General features: G+C 41.4%; 2 protein-coding genes across 8 annotated transcripts in view; one reads left to right on the top strand and one right to left on the bottom strand.

The window, feature by feature from the left end:
• LOC139468268 (probable ATP-dependent RNA helicase DDX46) overlaps positions 1–8,255 on the top strand; it is a 44,040-nt gene extending 35,785 nt beyond the window's left edge. Inside the window, exons 16-21 of the mRNA XM_071250119.1 lie at positions 1,707–1,869; positions 3,479–3,628; positions 4,283–4,522; positions 5,131–5,304; positions 5,933–6,124; positions 6,777–8,255. Coding sequence (XP_071106220.1) covers positions 1,707–1,869; positions 3,479–3,628; positions 4,283–4,522; positions 5,131–5,304; positions 5,933–6,124; positions 6,777–6,827 — 970 coding nt within the window. The 3' untranslated portion in view covers positions 6,828–8,255. The remainder of the gene's footprint in view (positions 1–1,706; positions 1,870–3,478; positions 3,629–4,282; positions 4,523–5,130; positions 5,305–5,932; positions 6,125–6,776) is intronic.
• A 5,526-nt stretch (positions 8,256–13,781) lies between these two features.
• Positions 13,782–20,121, bottom strand: part of LOC139468266 (calponin homology domain-containing protein DDB_G0272472-like) — a 91,754-nt gene continuing 85,414 nt past the window's right edge. For 5 of the 7 annotated variants that reach the window (XR_011653676.1, XR_011653677.1, XR_011653679.1 and 2 more), the window contains exons 14-15: positions 17,011–17,137; positions 13,782–15,439 (exon numbers count right to left, since the gene is read on the bottom strand). Coding sequence is in view for 2 of the 7 variants with exons in the window: in XM_071250117.1 (XP_071106218.1) it covers positions 15,433–15,439 (7 nt within the window). In the remaining 5 variants the exon portion in view is untranslated. The remainder of the gene's footprint in view (positions 15,440–17,010; positions 17,138–20,121) is intronic. The other 2 variants (XM_071250118.1, XM_071250117.1) reach the window with 2 other exon arrangements.

The following is a 20,121-nucleotide window of genomic DNA, read 5'->3' as shown; positions in this document are numbered from 1 at the left end:
CACAGTCACTCACCCACACAGTTACTCACTCACCTACACACTCACTCACACAGTCACTCACCCACACAGTCACTCACCCACACAGTCACTCACCTACACACTCACTCACCCACACAGTCACTCACTCACACAGTCACTCACACAGTCACTCACTCACACAGTCACTCACCCACACAGTCACTCACTCACACAGTCACTCACTCACACAGTCACTCACCCACACAGTCACTCACCCACACACTCACTCACCCACACACTCACTCACCCACACAGTCACTCACCCACACAGTCACTCACTCACCTACACACTCACTCACACAGTCACTCACCCACACAGTCACTCACCCACACAGTCACTCACCCACACAGTCACTCACTCACACAGTCACTCACCCTCACAGTCACTCACCCACACAGTCACTCACTCACACAGTCACTCACCCACACAGACACTCACCCACACAGTCACTCACTCACCTACACACTCACTCACCTACACACTCATTTCCCACACAGTCACTCATCCACACAGTCACTCACCCACACAGTCACTCACCCACACAGTCACTCACTCACACAGTCACTCACTCACACAGTCACTCACTCACACAGTCACTCACCCACACAGTCACTCACTCACACAGTCACTCACCCACACAGTCACTCACTCACACAGTCACTCACTCACACAGGCACTCACTCACACAGTCACTCACCCTCAAAGGCACTCACGCATCCACAGTCACTCACCCACACACTCACTCACCCGAACAGTCACTCACCCACACAGTCACTCACCCACACAGTCACTCACCCACACAGTCACTCACCCACACAGTCACTCACCCACACAGTCACTCACTCACCTACACACTCACTCACACAGTCACTCACCCACACAGTCACTCACCCACCCACACAGTCACTCACCTACACAGTCACTCACCCTCACAGTCACTCACCCACACAGGCACTCACCCACACAGTCACTCACCCACACACTCACTCACCCACACAGTCACTCATTCACCCACACACTCACTCACCCACACAGGCACTCACCCACACAGTCACTCACTCACCCACGCAGTCACCAACCCACACAGTCACGCATCCACTGTCACTCACCAACACAGACACTCACTCACCTACACACTCACTCACCCACACAGTCACCAACCCACACACTCACCGACCCACACACTCATTTCCCACACAGTCACTCATCCACACAGTTACTCACCCACACAGTCACTCACTCATACAGGCACTTACCCACCCACCCATCCACACAGCCCCTCGCCCACCCACAGCCACTCACCCAGCTAGCCACAAAGCCACTCACCCACCCACGCACCCACCCACCCACACAGACCCTCACCTGACCAGGCACCCACCCACCCACACAGTCACTCACCCACACAGCCAATCACCCACCCACCCACCCACACAGCCCCTCACCCACCCACCCGCATAGCCCCTCACCCACCAACCCACACCATCTCCACCCAACCAGCCAGCCACCCACACAGTCCCTCCCCTACCCACCCACACAGCCCCTCACACTAGAAAGCCTTGAATATCACAGTTGAAAGCCATGAAAAGGCCTTGAACTTTAGTGTTCCATATCTGTATGAATCTTGTACATGCAGTCATGAAACATATGTTCTCAATATTTGTTAAGAAAACCATGCCTGTCCTTTCAGCCGGACAGGACGAGCAGGGAACAAGGGTTTTGCCTACACTTTCTTTACTCCGGAGCAGGAGAGGTATGCAGGGGACATAATAAAGGCCCTGGACCTGTCCAACTCTCCTGTACCTGCAGACCTGACACAGATGTGGAATGACTACAAGGAGAGAGCTAAGGCTGTAAGTTGGGAGTTTACAACGCTTTGGACAGCATACTCCGGCACAGTGGTGACTTAGCACAACACCACTGCCACAGGTTAATTTGCATATCACATGACCGGACTTTTCTCTTGTTTGTAAACAAATGCACTTTTTCTGGAATCAGAAATCAGCCTAAAGCAAGTATTTTGGGGCGCTTTACATATTATTTTGCATAATTATGTAGATATGCTGCTACAACTGCGACTGTGAGGTGCACTACAATATATATTGGTACATCAAAGTGGGCGTATCGCTAGCTCTCCATGGCTTCGATGACAGCACGTGAGCCGTACAACCAACGTAAACAAAAGATAACTACGCAAATGGAAATAGTTTTTCACTATTTAGGATGCTTTCTCAATGAAAGTTAACCATTCTATGACACATATTTATCTAGAAGTGTAGACTTTTTAAAAATGAAACAGATGAAAAACATCTGCAATATCTTGAATGGACTGTGTAAGATGTGACGAATTGTCACATGGCACTGGCCTGTGGCAGAGGTACTATGCTGGCCACATGGAACTCTGGGTGGGAGAGTGTTTGGTCAGTAGGGTTATGTCACAGAGCGATAGTATATAACAATTCAGGATGATGGGCACAGGTCTGAGAGGTTTGTATTGTGTACCACTTTAGTAAAACCAGGGTAATGTCATTGAAACCCGTCTGTACAGTGAAACCTGTCGGTACAGTGAAACCCATCTGTACAGTGAAACCTGTCGATACAGTGAAACTGGTCTGTACAGTGAAACTGGTCTGTACAGTGAAACCCGTCGGTACAGTGAAACCCGTCTGTAATCTGCTCATGGATCAAATATGATAATTGGGGGGAAATCTTCATACTTAGATCAGCAGATTTTGCCAGTGATAAGGGAGGCAATTTGGCTCAATGAATTGTGTCATCTTTGAGAGTTTTGCCATTGTGATCCTTATGCATCTGAAAGTTTATGTCTTGTCTTTAAATCATGATAAAATCAGTTCTTGTATTCATTGCTTGTACCAGTTTGTTAATGTATGTTATTCCAAACAAAGAAAAAATTGGAACTTGTTTATAACAAAGCGACAAAGGACCACTGAGATCTATGTTTTGATTGATTCTGTAGCAGTTTAGACTGAACATTCACAGTGGTGACTGATATTTATATCACAGTTGCCAAATGGTGCCTAAGATTAAAATGAATGAATTATTTGTATTAATAATCAGAAACTATAAGCAATATAAAACATCAGTCAATATTGTAAGAAAAGCAAATTCTTACTTCCTAGCTGGTATGTGCATGTCTGGTTAGGATATTATGAGATCCCTACTCTGATTCTGCTAGCTTTGTCATTGCCAATTTGATGCTGTGAGTTTGGCCTCCTTCATGTGACTCTCTTTGTTGTGCCATTTTCATTGTTGTATTATCTCCTAAGAGATATTGTTTAATCTCATCAAAGCAATATCACAGTTTGTGTTGTGTTTTATTCTTATTTAGGTGGCTCCTAAATTTCACCACTGTTTTTACAGAGGGGAGCCATTTTGCCCCACTGGAAACATATGTTACCACAGGTCCCTGGACCTACACTGTCATATCCTGTTTATTTTCAGGAGGGGCGAACAGTCAAGAGCTCCAGCGGGTTTCGTGGGAAAGGGTTCAAGTTTGATGAGACCGAGGCCCAGCTGGCTGATGAGCGGAGGAAGCTGCAGAAGGCAGCACTAGGTCTGCAGGACTCAGATGATGAGGATGCCGGCATGGATGTGAGTAGCTGCAATCTGTGGAGAAAGTCATTTGATTGACACTGATCCATTGATGGGGATAATGATTGTGTAGCACCTTGGGCAGACTTTAGGGCATATCCACAGCACAATATGAATTTGCATTTGTTATTTTAATACATTGTTATGATTATTATGTGATCTTATATATGATTAGAAGCTATTCCTAGTCCGAAATTCAGTGTTTTCTGTGTTTTCATCAATGTTGCCGTGAATACACAATGCCATTTAGGAAGTGATCAAATGTAACAAATGTTACATTGTGTATTCATAACTTTTGGCCTTGGGAGCCGTGCCAATTTACACTTGTCAGAGGGGTACACAAAGCATGTGATCCTTATACCAGGGCTTGGACTTTCATTTTTGTGGGTTTGAATCCCGGATGGAACTCAACCCCAGAAAGGTACTAGAATCTGTACTTTACTAAGAAAGTGTTATCCCAAATATAACATATGTTGCTGATTGGGACACTGCCTTCAGATGCTAATGAGTGAAGATGCAGTGTTTACACTGCTGAAGAGAAAGCAAAGTGAAACATGTATACTGAGTTGGCTGTGGGTGTAATTTATCAAAATGTGTATTTGTGGATGACATAGGAACATAACTAGCAACCTTCTTTCCTCTCGATTGCTACAGATTGACCAGAAGATTGAAGACATGTTCGCTAGCCGGAAGCGTGTGACAGATGTGGCCAAGCCCATAGCCAATCAGCAGACGCAACAACAGCAGAGCAATCAGCAGAAACTGGAGCTGGCTAAACGATTGGCTGCTCGTATCAACATGCAGCGCAACCTGGGACCTGACGCCCAGGATATTACCCAGCAGGCTGCAGCAGCTATCTTGAAGGGAGATTCAGTAGCTGCTCCACAAGTTGCTGTAAGTTGAGGGAGTCCCTGTGTGGGGATTCAGGGTAGGAATAGGTCCCCAGATGCCAATGGAATGATGGTCTGCCTTGGTGTCATTGTACCCTGTACCCTCATTTCAGTCACTGGATTGCCTGGTCCAGTAGATTATTTACTTCCTGTTGTCATATGGCTGGAATGTTGCTGAGTGCTGTGTTATCTGACAGACAAACAAGACAACAGGGAATACAATAGGAGACATTTATCCGCATGGCGGACACAAACAAGTGACACAAACAAACAAGTGACACAAACAAGTGACACAAACAAACAAGTGACACAAACAAACAAGTGACTCAAACAAATGACACAAACAAACAAGTGACACAAACAAGTGACACAAACAAACAAGTGACACAAACAAACAAGTGACACAAACAAGTGACACAAACAAACAAGTGACACAAACAAACACTCCACATGGGATAGAATCATGGGGAATGAATTTCAATGAAATGTCGCTGTCCATTAACACTGTGAACACTTGCTTTCCCACCACACAGTGTTGGCATGTTAAATGATATGTCAGAGTGTATCCATAGATACTGTGTGTTTTCTAATAACTGAATATTCTTCTTTTAGTCCAAGACTATTGCGGAGCAGATGGCAGAGAAGATCCATGCCAAGATCGGGTACCGGCCACAGGCGGAGGAGGAGAAGGAACAGGAGTCTGCTGGCGAGACTTTCAAACGCTACGAGGAGGAGCTGGACATCAACGACTTCCCTCAGACAGCCAGGTGGAAGGTCACATCCAAGGTCAGTCATTTCTTCAACAGTTCGGATTAAGGTAGCAATAACGGGTTTATAGGGTTGACAGACAGCAGCAGCAATTATCACGAATTGAAAATCAGTATCTGTATGTTCAGTAACAAGCCATTAGCAACTCCTCTGGGGATTCCAGGTACCCAGCAACCTAGGCCTGTCTGTGTCAAGTGATATGTTGAACATGTACATGCACAACAGAAGTTTGTTTTCAAAGATTATGAATTAGGAGTTTTCTGAGATCAAGGGTGAGTGAGTTTGGTTCAATGCTGCTTTGAACAGTATAATCAGTTATGTATGGTGCTGACAAATCTAGAAATCTAGAGGATGAATATTGGTTGCCCCCTCTATGATCAAGAAAAGACATACCTGTACTTAACTGTTTCTATATGTTAATCGGGGCGGTCGGGTAGCCTAGTGGTTAAAGCGTTGGCTCGTCACGCCAAGGACCCGGGTTCAATTCCCGACATGGGTACAATGTCTGTCCCCCACCGTGATATTGCTGGAATATTGCTAAAAGCGGTGTAAAACCTTACTCACTCACTCACTCTATATGTTAATCCGATATAAATGACTCTGATCACAATCCATTTGCTCATCTTGTATTTTTTTATCCTTGCAGGAAGCTCTGGCTCAGATCTGCGAGTACTCGGAAGCTGGCATCACGGTGAGAGGAACCTACGTGCCCAATGACAAGGATCTGAAAGAAGGAGAGCGCAAGCTGTATCTGGCTATCGAGGCCACAAGCGAGCTCGCCATCTCCAAGGCGAAGAAGGAGATCACACGTCTCATCAGGGAGGAACTTGTCAGACTGGTAGGGAGGAGTTTTGTATGTCTCACTGTAAACTTCATGGGGACGTTTGGTTCTGGCCATGTCATGGCACCAACTTGCTCTTTATTTGTCCATGTATCCAGAACAACTTTGACGTTTGCCAAATGTTAAAAATAAATCAAATATCCAGGAATGTGTTTTGAAAGTGTTTCAGTATATGTATTAAGATTGCTTGGGAGACCAAGGCACTGGCTATTCAACTATCGATGTACACAATTGGGAAAATGAATCCAAGGACTGTCGTCCACATTATGATGACCAATGTTAGTGAGATTAATCAGTGCAGTTGATGAACCGTTGAAAAATTTGTATTCTCATCTTATTCTTAAACGCCGTGATGACCTTGGGTAGAATAGGTCTTTAGCAACCCCTGCTTATCGTAAAAGGCGACTATGCTTGTTGTAAGAGGCAACTAACGAGATCGGATGATCGGGCTCGCTGACTTGATTTATTCATGTCATCGTATCCCAGTTGCGTGGAGTGATGTTCATGATGTTAATCACTGGATTGTCTGGTCCAGACTCAATTATCTACAGACCGCCGTCATATAGCTGGAAAATTGCTGAGTGCGTTGTTAAACAACAAACAAACAAACTTAAATACCAGCTCTCACTGATATTTTTTTCTGTTTCAGCAAAATTGTTATATTCCAAATGCAAACAAGAATCGCTACAAAGTGCTGTAACCAGGCAGTTGACGACATCGGCCTTCTTATTGCCGGCAGCATGGCTGGCTGGAAGGACACTGTATGGAGGACAAGTCATGTCTGTCATTCTTACCATGACAGTCGTGGGACATGAAACCCGTCAGTCTCTGCAGGAGGATTCAGTGAAGGACCAGTTGACTCCAACTCTAACTTAAAATAATTTCATTAAAATCTTGCACATTTCAATTCAAGGGAGCAGTTGTGAATAGTAGTAGTATCTTCATTACAATACTCCTTACATTTGTATTTGACCCAGCGTCTTTGAGCATGCATCCCTGGGTCTCCAGTATATTGTCTCCATTCTGTTACAAGAAATACCCTGGTGCCATTCACCACATGCTCTGTTTCTCCAGGGCTCTCAGTTCTGTAAACCTACCCTAAGCCCTGGATTCCATTTCCCATGGTTCTCGCGTTCTCAAATTACATGCCCTTGATCCTCATTAGCCGATTTCCTTTGCTACGCTACGCTAATTAAATTGCGAGTTTCAAACCAACATTTGTTGGGTTGGTGATATAAACAACATGGCGGCCAGTCTCATTGATTACGATAGAGTTTGTGAGAAATTCAACAATGAAAACGTGATTGAACAGAAGGAACTCATCTTTCTGACGGAAAGGATGTCTTCATGTCCACCTCCCTTACCCTTTTCCGTTTTCCTTATCTCAATGTTTGATTGGTCGGTTAAATGTTGATGAAAATCAAGGGATGGTAATTTAAGATTGCTAGAACCACGGGAAAGGATCCAGTGGCTGGTGCAGGTTTATGAAATGCTGGCCCAGGAGATATAGAGGAAACACTCACCATATATGTTTATTTGGGAACCAATGTCAGTATATCATTTCTCCGATCACCATCTTAGCACAAAATAAAGTTTTATCATTGGACGGCTATTTTTAATCTTGTACTGTTCGAATCAGGCTCAAAACAAAGATGTGATGGCAAAAGTGTCCAGGGTATTTATCGTAATAGATTGGCTATATAATACACTGGATGATCGAGGATGTTGAGCTTGCAGAGTTGTCTTCTCTTTCTTCTTCAGTAGTGTTGAGGTTATGGTGACGTTGCAATGCCAGGATTGCATTGTTTCCAATAATGTAATGCTGGTTCATCATTTTGTTAGGAGTTCAGATGCTAATGATTTGCTCAGTTTGTCTTCATTTCATTGTAAGTATACTGTTGGTATTCATGAAGATCTAACAAGTCTTTAGAATTGTCAGACTTTGGTTTTATTCAGGCAGCAAGGCTTTGATATTTTAAAACTTCTGAGCTATCTTTTACAATGTATTTAGACAAGATTATGAATATAAAACTCATGGATTTTACTCTGCTCATGAGAATGGGAAATTTTATTTCATGAACCCGTGAACAGGACACTGTACATATTGTAATAAATTAATGTACATGTATGATAAATTCATCTTGTCGTCTATGTGGGAGCTTAAAGTGGCTGTGTATCATTTGTAAAATAATTTAAAAGAAATATGTATTTGTGTATGTTCTCAGAAAACAGTTATTTTAGCTTGCACCTGTCAAGTGAGCTTACTATCTGTGATATTGTGAACTTCATGACCTTTTATTTCATCACTACTTTTCCTATTTTGTCAACTTTCATTTTTTCTTATATAAAGTTACATTTACCTGAGTATTAGATATAATGCAACACTCATCCTCTTCAGATACCTTTTTGTAACAACTTGTGTACAAGCCTTTACTTGTCAGATAGGCTCTGAAACACATAACAAAACAGTTTCTAATGGATTTTCGTTTATATCTCTATTGTCAGTTACTGAAGCATATGAAGCTCACTAGGGCACAGCACAAGTAGGCATAAGCCATGGCCTGTTTCTCCATCTGTTGGTCAAGGCATCTGCAATCTTGAAGCTGAATGCTGGTTTACATCAATTATAAGTTTCCTTTGCATATTTCAAATTTACTCTCTAGGTTATGTTAGACCGCCTCTGTGGTCTAGTGGTAGAGCGTCCGCACGGAGAGCGGAAGGTCCGGGGTTTGATCCCTGGTCGTGTCATACCAAAAGACGTTAAAAGATGGTACTTGTTGTTACCCTGTCTGTCTCTCGGCATTAAGGGGCTAAACAAGGACTGGTCAGCTCGGATTCAGTATACTGTGTCTGAGTGGGGTATTCATGTTAAACTGCGGCATGGTATCTCAGTGGGCTAGCACTAAAAATCGGCATCAATCCGGACTGGTATAAGCAGTCACACACACAGACAAACACGTACATGCACGTCGCTATATAAGTGTAATAATCTTAAACACGACGTTAAACTCCATTCCGCCTCACCTCACCTCACCCCAAGATTATGTTAGGACACAGGTCCCCTGCTGTGCCTGAATTTGCAGTGTAGGGCTATGTCCCTTAGATCTGTGGGGTGTTGCTTCAAATCTCTGATTCATCCTGACTTTGATTCTGGGATTGTTAGCACCACATCAGGGCCTTGTTCCACAAAGCAAATCCTTAAGCTAAGGTGATCGTAACTCCTATGCTTTAACATTGTTACGATCATCGTAGCACTAAGATTGCTCTGTGGAACGGGCGCATCTGCTTGTGGATTTCACCAAAGTGGTATATGGTGAAGACATTTATCTCATGTTATCTGAGAGATTTTGACATATTTACAGTCAACGTCACTTTGAAAGTTGTTTGAAAAGGACCAATGAAACTGGAACTTCAAATGCTTCATCTTACAATGAAGACTCCTTGATTCGTTGACAAGGTTCAATTCCATATTTCAATATGGCCACCGCAGCAGCCATATTTGAACACCTACATAAGGCAACTAGTACTGTAAAATATCAAGTGCTGACATGGCTAGAACGTAATGGCAGAGAGTGGATAGCCCTTGTATCTAGGAACACTGGATGGGTCAGAATGGAATGGGGCCGGGGATATAGGAACGGATTTTGTCCTTCCGGTTCTCAAAGGGGAAAATTTTCTCAAAGACTATTTGAGTCAAAGAAATGACATTTTACACACTAATATTATTGTCACGATCTTAAATGAGTTCAAAATTGGTGTCTTCTATTCATTGTTTTACAGAGTTATCTCCCTTGTTCAGTACTATTCAGCTTAGTGCATACTGTGTGAAATCGGGGCAAGTTTTCTCAGGAACTACTGAAATTACATGAATGAAAATTTGCATGCTTATATAAGAGGTACTGGTCAAGACTGAGTTTCGAAAATTGGTGCTGTTTACAATTGTTTACAGAGTTATGGCCCTTGCCCTGTGCTTTTCAACTTACTGCATAGTGTGGCAACTTTTCTCAAACTACTGACGTTACATGAATGAAACTTTGCATGCTTATCTATGAGATACATGTGAAGACATGTGGTCCTGTATTTCTTTTTTCTCCAGAGTTACTTCCCTTTCCACATTTTTAGATTTTGAGCATACAGGTATCCTTGATCCATGTGCATAGTGTCTGCAATTGGGAAATTTTTTCTCAGAAAGTCCTGAAGATACTTTTCAAGACTGTTCGAGATATGGTGCCATAAGTTATTTTTTTCCAGAGAAGGAGCCTTTTGTGTGTATTAAATCAAATTTAATCATTTTGTCTGATGACATAAAGCGACCCTAGTGCGCATCTCTTCTTAAGGCCTCTATAGGACTCTTTTTTAAAGTTTATATTCACTACTATATGAACAAACAAAATACCAATGTGCCCCATGGCGGGGGATAGTGATAACGCTGTTTTCCTGTTGCTGCCACTCATTTTACCCAGCTGCCCTTGTTATTGTAAACCTAAAACTGTGTTTCAATCTAATGTACTGATTATTCATTGATAGTGTTTCATCATTGAATGATTTCACAGTTTAGTTCTGTACGTACCAATTTCAGTGTTAACCTTTGTGTTTCAGTTTGGAAATCACATTGTAACCGAAATTGGGGGCTCATCCAGCATGTGAAAATTAAACTTGCTGAAAATTCTCTAATTGTAATCCAAACATTTCAATGCCAGTGTTCATTCTACACTTGTTGCTTTACACAGAAATATTGTGAAATCAATATCTTCAATATGGAATTTTGGGATGAGACTTATTCTGAGTCTCCAAGTGGGGAAGGAGGGAGGGAATCAGGGTTTTGAAGAAATCAGTGTGTTTGCCGTAGCTTCTTGTTATAGCCTTGATGTGAAGTTTAAATGACAAAAAGTGAAATTAAGAAACTTGATGTGAAATTATCTCACCTTACAACAGACAATTGTCAATTGACAATTATTTCACAAGTTTGTCCATTTGTTACTGGATATACTTTGTCATAATAATAGTTGGCCTATTTATATTGTGCTATATCCACACCACAGTGACATGCTCAAAGTGATAAACTATTATTACCCAGGCAATGGTTCAGTGTGCATTCAACCATGATTTTCAGCTTCCTAGGGAGTATACAACCCAAGCTGCCTTTGAGGAGCTAGAAGGTTAACCACCACATTACCATCTCATCCTACCGGGTACCCATTCACTGCTGGGTGAACAGAGGCACATTTCGAACGCTTGCCCGAGACACCACACATGTTACATGTGCTTCAGTGATGGGCAGTACCAAAGCCCAAAAAACTCCCAGGAGTCGAGCTTCCAAACACGTTCACCCATCCAAGGACTGTCCACGACCAATGTTGCTTAACTTCACCTGATTTGTGACTTGTGTGCTGTGCACAGGACCACGTGCCGTCATATTGACTTAGACATGACATAGATGTAGGTGATGCATTGCCTGTGAAACAACATCCATATTGTATGAACCCACTAAACTGAGGCATTCCCTGACAAGACGTGCAAGTATATGTCAGGAAACAATATGACTGAACCAAGTGACTGAAAGTGGAGTTCACAATGCATTCTGGTACCCAAATCTGACAACACCTACCTATCATGATGTTTTACCAACCCAACACAGGTGAACTCCTTATCCAAAACAGAGACTTGACGAATGTATCATATATAATTAACAGAATGGGTCCAGCTAAGTTTGTTAATAAGTTGGACCTTTTGAAGGATTATTACCAATCCCACAACTGAACGTGCAAAGAATATTCCGGCTTTTGCTAAACCAGATGGAGATTAAAAGATAATGCCTTTTAGGATGAACAATTCACTTGCTATCTTATAACGCCTCTTCCAACAAACAAGATTTCTGGGTATGGGTGGTTGCTACATAAAATGTCAGAATTCCTCTGATGTATTGGCCCCACCCAGTAAGTTGTTGGCCCAAAAGACAAAGTTCCCTTGGGATAACCACTGTTGTGCTTTGAATGAGTAAAAGTCATTTTCATGTACTTTCCAGTCTTGAAAACATCAGATACTGAGAACACATGTAAGGTGACAATTGATGCAAGTGTCTTGTTACAAGATGCAAACATCATCGCCCACCCTGTCTGTTATTGGACATGCCCCAGGAAACTTACTCTACAACTGAGAATTCTTTTGGGAGCTACAAATTATCCTATTGATCTGTTCACTGACCACCATTCACTTTGTATTTTATTTTCTATAATCTTATACCCCTTGGCATTTGTGTCTTTTTCCACCTTTAATGATGACATGTTACATGCATGGTTAATGCCCATTTTCCAATTTATTTAATGAAACTTTATTAAGTTCAGGGTCTGAGTTTATGGATGCTCCTATTAAAGCCAATGTCACAGTGAAGTTCTTACTTTATAATAAGCACTTTCAATATGTAAGAATATTTATTACTTTTATCAAAGTATGGGCTTGAGATTCAGTAAATCTCATGAACTCTAAATGTTGTACACTGGGTAAGGAGTTTATAATGGAGATAGAGAGCATCTGTTTTAGCAAGTAATAAATACTTTCCTGTTTTTCTCCAACACCATATTAATGCAAGGTGTAGTTATCCGTCTCAGATATTATACAGGGAAACCTTGTTAATCTGCACCGTTACTGCAGCAACCTCACAACCCTGTCTTGTTAATCTGGACACCATTAGACTTTAGTCCAGCAACCTCACAACCCTGTCTTGTTAATCTGGACGCCATTAGTCCAGCAACCTCACGACCCTGTCTTGTTAATCTGGGCGCCATTAGTCCAGCAACCTCACGACCCTGTCTTGTTAATCTGGACGCCATTAGTCCAGCAACCTCACGACCCTGTCTTGTTAATCTGGGCGCCATTAGTCCAGCAACCTCACGACCCTGTCTTGTTAACCTTGATGCCATTATTCCAGAAACCGCACAACCCATATGATCTTGTTAATCTAAAACTCGTTAAGCCAGTACCCTCGCAACTAGGAATGGGACGATTCAAAATTTACTACCCAAGGTACCCGACCCCCTATGACCCTTACCTGGGTACCCACTGCAGGTCTTAAGAGTTGGGTACAAAATGTCTTATTGGGAATTGTTTTACTCCATCCCTTGGAAACCAATTTGATACATATATCAAACGATCAGATCATGAGTACACTGAAGTTGACTGAAGCTTTATCTTTACTCAAACACATACAAGTCAAAAGGAATGTGTGCATCATCAGAAATTCTAACATAAGCGACTTGTAGTCCCTGAGCTAGAGTAAATTTTTGTCATTAAACAATATATTACATGACTTACCAAGGGTCTGGGTAGTACAGTGGGTACTCTGGCCTACTCAGGACCCATCCAACCCGAGTACCCGAGTTACCTGTCCCAGCCGTACTGGCAACCCAGACGATGTTGTTGGAAAGTCAGTATATATCTAATACTTCACACAAGATTCGTTTTTCTGGTGCTTTGCCAATATGGATGATTTCATTTGGAATGGTACCTCTGGAAATACAGGGCTTAGTTGTACATACTTGGACATTCTGTGATACACAGACTGATTAAGAATATCCCTCGATGTCAGTGTTATGTATGAAGTGTCCTTACTACTGTGGAAGTCACACAGTCGAAGCAAAAACAACAAAAACAGGTAGACTTTGATACATTTACTCTTGATCAGAGATGTGCATCAGCCAAGAGAGCTGCACCAAGTTGCTGCCCGCCAGCTTGCTCACACACCCCAGGACAGTCCACAGCGTTACATCCAGGTAGCATGGTACCAAGGTACCTAGGGTAGGGCTGTGGACAGTCCACAACGTTACATCCAGGTAGCATGGTACCAAGGTAACTAGGGTAGAGCTGTGGACAGTCCTGGTGGCTGAGAACGCGGTCAGTGCCACACCTCAATGTTTGGCACTAGGGAATAGAAGAGAGATCATACAGTAAGACAGCTTGGCCAGATGCTGCTCATATCTGAACTCGAACGCTTATCTATGGTACATACATACTGGAATTACAATGATGCTTAGCTTTGTTTAAAAGTGCTTAAATTACATAATGCTTAGCATATCTACCTAAGTTCTTAAGTTACATAGATGCTTAGGTCTGCTTGAGTGCTTGAATACATGTCTACATGTTTATCCACTTGCAAGTATGTGTGCCTTCACTTGGATGCTGTGCTCTGCTTGTCTTACTACAAATAGATATAGCGTGTTTATTAAAGTCTTATCTATATGTAAACAGGGGCACTGAAAGATGTGGAGATTTAGCTTCAGCTTGTATAAAGGTGTTGTCAGTTGCCTTAAATAACACAACGCTTTTCTGTATGAATTCAGCGATAATTTGTCCAAAGACAGCATCTGGCCAACTTGCTGCTGCTGGGATAGAACAAAGCCCCAACAGTACCTGAAAGAGTATGGAATAAATAGAAGTGGAGAAAGATGTGCCATATCAGCTCATCACAGAAGAACGATAATCTAGATTTGTAACAGCCGATTGCTGTCAGGATTGTTCTGGAAGGGGTAATACTGGTCATGACGTCCCCCAGAGATCTGGAGCTTCCACTTTCTTCATATCACATGTTCATAATATACATAACCAGCTTAGCTTTTGCATTGAAATATGAACACAACTTGAGTATTTTCAACAGCTTCTTTGATGAACTGTACACTTGCATTTTACACAGACCAACTGAAGGTTGTATCTACACAGTGAAATTGATGTAGTATATCTTAGAAGAATTTTGTACACTTTCTGTACACTGAAGTTCCGTGCGACACCCGGGTGCTGCACTGCACATCTCCTCTTTACAAACAATATTTACAAACTGAAGACAAACATTTACAAATAAGTTCAGCACCATGTATGAAGAGAGTCAGTCCGCGCTGACATGTTTTACTATTGCTGTACACGAGCTCTAGCTGGGAACGATGATCACGTCTACACTGACAACAGTAATGGTGATGAGGATGTTCCTGATGATGATGACGTCCGTGATTATGATGATGACAAGTTATGATCTGACGACGAAATGAATAAGCGAAATAATGTCTGACTGAAGCCAGCTGCTAGGGAAATTGCGGAAAGGTCAAGGTCAAGACGCGGGACCGTGTTGTCTTCTTCGTCCTGAGTCGGTGATATCCAACATGGCTGCCAGCGCCCGGCCAGCACAACATGGCGGGCTCCTCATCACACCTGGTCTTCCCATAATGCATAGCATTTCCTGTCCGCTCCATCAGGGCGACATCTGACGTCTGAGCCTGCCCCGACACCAGCATGTGCTGCCATGTCTGTAGTCTGACCAATCAGCATCTGTCAATCATACACACAGGATTATAGGCCTTGTCGACACAAACTACAAAGGACAGCAACAGCAAGAAAGACAGATCGGATTTGACAGACAGGAAAGAAGAAACTTGAATAATGCCTTAATTATCTTTCTTCCATGGCAATCCAAGAAAGTTGCAATGGTTTTAGACCTATACTTTAACAGTTACAATAGACCATAGATGTTGTTGAGTTACATGTCTCTCAGTATCATTCCAGCTATACTCCAGCGGGGACGCTTAACATAGACAGTCTACCTGTACCATATCTATAACGTTATTCTGCTCAAACATAAATGAGTTCCCTTTCTTGGGTACAACATTTTCTACTTACAAACTTACTTTGAGGCTCCAAGCTGAAACTAACCAACATATTCAAGCACATTTTCAAAACTTTCGAAAATTGAATGACCATCTTAATTCAGGACTTTGTTGATTTAATAATTGACAGACACATCCGACATGGTGCTTTCAAAGTCATTGTCAATTTCAAAGTTTCAATCAGTTAACACTTCCAATCAATTAACACTTATGACCTGAAGGAAACTACAAAAATATTTACATCACTCTCTTAGAAATCACTTACATCAAACTCTATGGAGGATATTACATGCAAGAAAATAAGATCAATAAATAGCACTTAGTGGCAAGACATGCATTTTAAACTAACTTTGAGAAAAACTTAGCCAGTAAGCTTGTACACGCTAATTATTTCCGATGATTTGCTCGCAATACAACATCAAACAGGAGGATTTTTACAGTGCAGAAAATAGCTCACTCGTGAAACCAATACTGTCAATATATTGCTATTTCTGGGATGAATATGGGACATGATGTGTGGTCAGTATAGTGCAAGCCACAGCGTTAGAGTTGTCTCCTCCTTGAACAGCTGAATGAAAGCCAAATGTTTCTAACGACCTAACTATCTTATCCACAAAGTGACCTTAGCACTTCGAATGTCATCGCTTATACATTGGCTTACTATAGATGTAGAACGTGAATAATCACCCATGCTTTTAAGAAAATGGATATAATTTCTTCTAAATTGAATTTCCAGAGTAATATAAGATTTATTTCACTGATGTGATCGAAAAATATAGTGATGGAACGAGAAATCCTTACATTTTTTTCCTCTAAAGCAAATTTTGATGTCACCATTTCCAAAATATTCTTTTGAATCAATCAATCAACTGATCAATCCTAAGACTTAATCTGAATGTGTGGACCGTATGATCAATGCAGGGGAAACATACTTTTTCGACATTTTATTTCTGTTAAACCAATAACTTAAAATATCAAGAAGATTTTATCACTTTTCGGCAATTATGTACTATCACCATCATTAACTAACAGTTTTTCTAATGCACTAATTGTTTAAAATCTACACAGTTGGTACATCAAAAGAAATGGCTCCTAACTTCTCCAGAATAAATACTTGAGAGTGTTGAAGGAAATGATAGTATTAGACTGAAAGAGAAAGATTAGAAGATGTAAAATAAACCACATATAGCACAGACAAACAAGCACACAACAAGACGGACGCACGTACGTACGTACCTACGGACTGAACATTATCGGCCTAACCAGCCATGGGTATCATCTGATCAGAGAAAATCAGGACATTGAGGAAATAACAGCAAGCTACTGGTGACGGCATGTACACTGAAGGTTACAGCATGTGCACCTACAACGGCGATCAACAACCAACTTATTTCCATACAAGGTATGAAAATACAGTCGAGGAATAAGAATGGATTATTGCATTTTGATATGTGTTAGTGCTTAGCAATTCTGACACTCTGATGATTTTAAGGAAATAGATGATTGAAGTCTTTTCAAAATCGACTGTTAGTGTAAAAAACGGAAAGGAACAAAAATGGGAGATTGCCGTTCAGTAACATGCTTGTCATCAGTGTCATATTTAGTTCCGAACTTGTCACAATTTAAACATATCTTAAGAAGAATTACAATGTGGAAGTTGTATACATATTTGCAAACTGGACATCATTTCATCAATCGCATTAAAATCACATCTTTTACTCTCTGTGATACGATAACTTTCCGGTTGAAGAGCTGACAACCACTCCAGAAAAGGTTGTTTCAGATTCACTTTTAAATCAGCCAATCAACATCGAGGCTTCTAAATGTTTGGTACAAGTGAGTGAAGCATTCATAAAAGCATATCTGATTTAGTATCTCGAAAATAAACTTAAATGGAAAGTTCTGAATGTAAATAGTAAAATCTGCAATTTGAGAGACATGGCATCTACACCCAATAGGGAGTACCATCAAGGAATATTTGGGTTGTGTGTGGTTTTCTTTTAAAAAGCTGATTCCTTTAGAAAGCTTACATGTATCCAATTGCGTCAAGAACCCATCACATCCTTCATTTAGTGTGGGCACCAAAGTTTACTTTGCTTTACGTGATTATAGCTTCTGTTAAAGAATCTACAGATCTTCACACAACGAGGTATTGTATCAGAGAGTAAGATCTTATGTATAATGAGATTGTCCTTTTCTCTCTGTGTCTCATGAGTGAGCGAGTGAATGTTGTGTCATTTTGCCATCAGCAATATTCAAGTTGTATCACAGCAGCCTGTAGATAATTGAGTCAGATCCTGGTAAACAATGGTTAATAGCATGTGCAACGATACATACCACACGGTACAATGATACAAAATCAGCCAGGTAGCACCGTCATTTCAAATTGAGCCAGTTTTACAACAGGGGACTTTTCTCAGCCCTGACTGTATTGTAACAGGAAGGGAAATGGGTGCTGCAGTCTGAATGGTTGAAAAACATTTATAAACAAGATTAGATCCTGGAAATATTCACTTGTATGAATACTTTTCTTGATTTGTATTTTTTTCTCAATCCCAAATTTGAAAAATGGAAATTCACTATTAAGTTTTATCATTATTTATCAGGTATTTGAGTTGGTTGTTTTATTCAATCTGCTCACTAGGCGGGTTCTGTTACCATGGAAGCATATGACATCATCCATTATATCATGATTCCTTCCATCCCAGGCCGACATTATGTCTGTCTCACAGCCGTGAGAGGTCATGTTGAGAGAGTGCCATGGAAAATTACTCGTATTTTACAATGTTGATAGAAATATTTTCAGATTATGGGTGTTATTGTGTGTTGGAAAACTGGAAAGCTTTACATTTGAAACATTTAGCTAACACTGTCAGTTCCAAATTAAATTTCAAGGCATCGCCACTCAAGAACGACAACAAATCTGAAAACATCTAAGGACATTGTTGCTCACACTATCAACCACTGGTTTATCTTTAACTGTCTCCATTACCTTTTCAGGTGCTGTAACATAGCTGTAACATTGTCAGTCACAGAGTTAGCCATCACTCACCCACAAACACAGTGAGAGAAGAGATCACAAGAGTTGACTGTGTCAATAACATGTAGTATACCTATTGTAGTACCTATTGTTCCATTTGTCACTGGTAATATCAATGTTGTGGCATTATTACATCAGTGCGTTTCTCAAATGCAGGCAGTGTGTGAAATAGTCTCAAAATATTTCTAGTCATTTGGTCTAGCTAGCCTTAAAAGTTACCAGACAGTTTCAAATTTCACAAGCTTAAATATCCGACAGTTTATTGTTCCAGACATTTGATTCTGCGAAAGTATAAAAAAAAAGTAAACCCAAATTGCAAATCTTGCGTCAAATATAATAAAAAGGGGGCAACTCTGATTTTGCAACCTTGCTTTGTTATGGTTATTAATTTGGTTGTCTGATGATCAGGAGAACTTTTGATATTTTCATCCACTACCAGCAAGAGTTGTGTAAAAAAATCACCATTACAAGGCACATTTCAGAATCTTTAGTCCAACTGTAATTTTACTAGCCACAGCAAGAGGGCAGACAGCTATTTTGCACACTGGCTACAGGTGAGTTTTCTAATCTGGTAGTTGAAGGTCCAGAGGAAACTTTGAGATAAGTTTCCATCGTCAATACTTCACAGGTTTGCATACACTACGTTCCTTCACCATCAGTGAATACGTACTTTGCAGCAACTATGCTTGTCATCAGGGCGACTAATGGGATCGGGTGGTCAGGCTCGCTGACTTGGTTGATGCATGTCATCATATCCCAATTGTGTGGATCGATGCTTATGATGTCAATCACTGGATTGTCTAGTCCAGACCTGATTATTTACAGACCGTCGTCTTATAGCTGGAATATTGCTGGATGCGGCAAACTTTGTGGTGTCGTCCCTTTGTTTAAGCAATGAATCAAGCCTCGGCCTGGTTCCAGTGAGAGGGAAATCAGCGAGTGCTCATCCCATTGAACGCTCAGATTACCTCGCACAAATGGCAATATTTCTTGTGCCACATAGCTACAGCTTGTGGTTATCTATTCTACACACAGAGCGGTTGGGTAGCCTAGTGGTTAAAGCGTTCGCTCGTCACGCCGAAGACCCGGGTTCAATTCCCGACATGGGTACAATGCGTGAAGCCCATTTCTGGTTTCCCCCGCCGTGATATTGTTGTAATAATGCTAAAAGCGGCGTAAAATCAAACTCACTCACTCACTACTCTACTTCAATATCAGGCAACAGGATTTGCACAAAGTGGAAGCATGGATTAAGTTGACTTCTCTACTTCATGCATAAACTGCCTCATACATTCGCTGCCTCATAT

Source organism: Haliotis cracherodii, unplaced genomic scaffold (genome assembly GCF_022045235.1).
Source record: "Haliotis cracherodii isolate W230 unplaced genomic scaffold, xgHalCrac1.p SCAF_2, whole genome shotgun sequence".
NCBI classification, from domain to species: Eukaryota; Metazoa; Mollusca; class Gastropoda; order Lepetellida; family Haliotidae; genus Haliotis; species Haliotis cracherodii.
The sequence above is the reverse complement of the archived record's forward strand: the minus strand, read 5'-3'. Positions and strand labels throughout refer to the sequence as shown.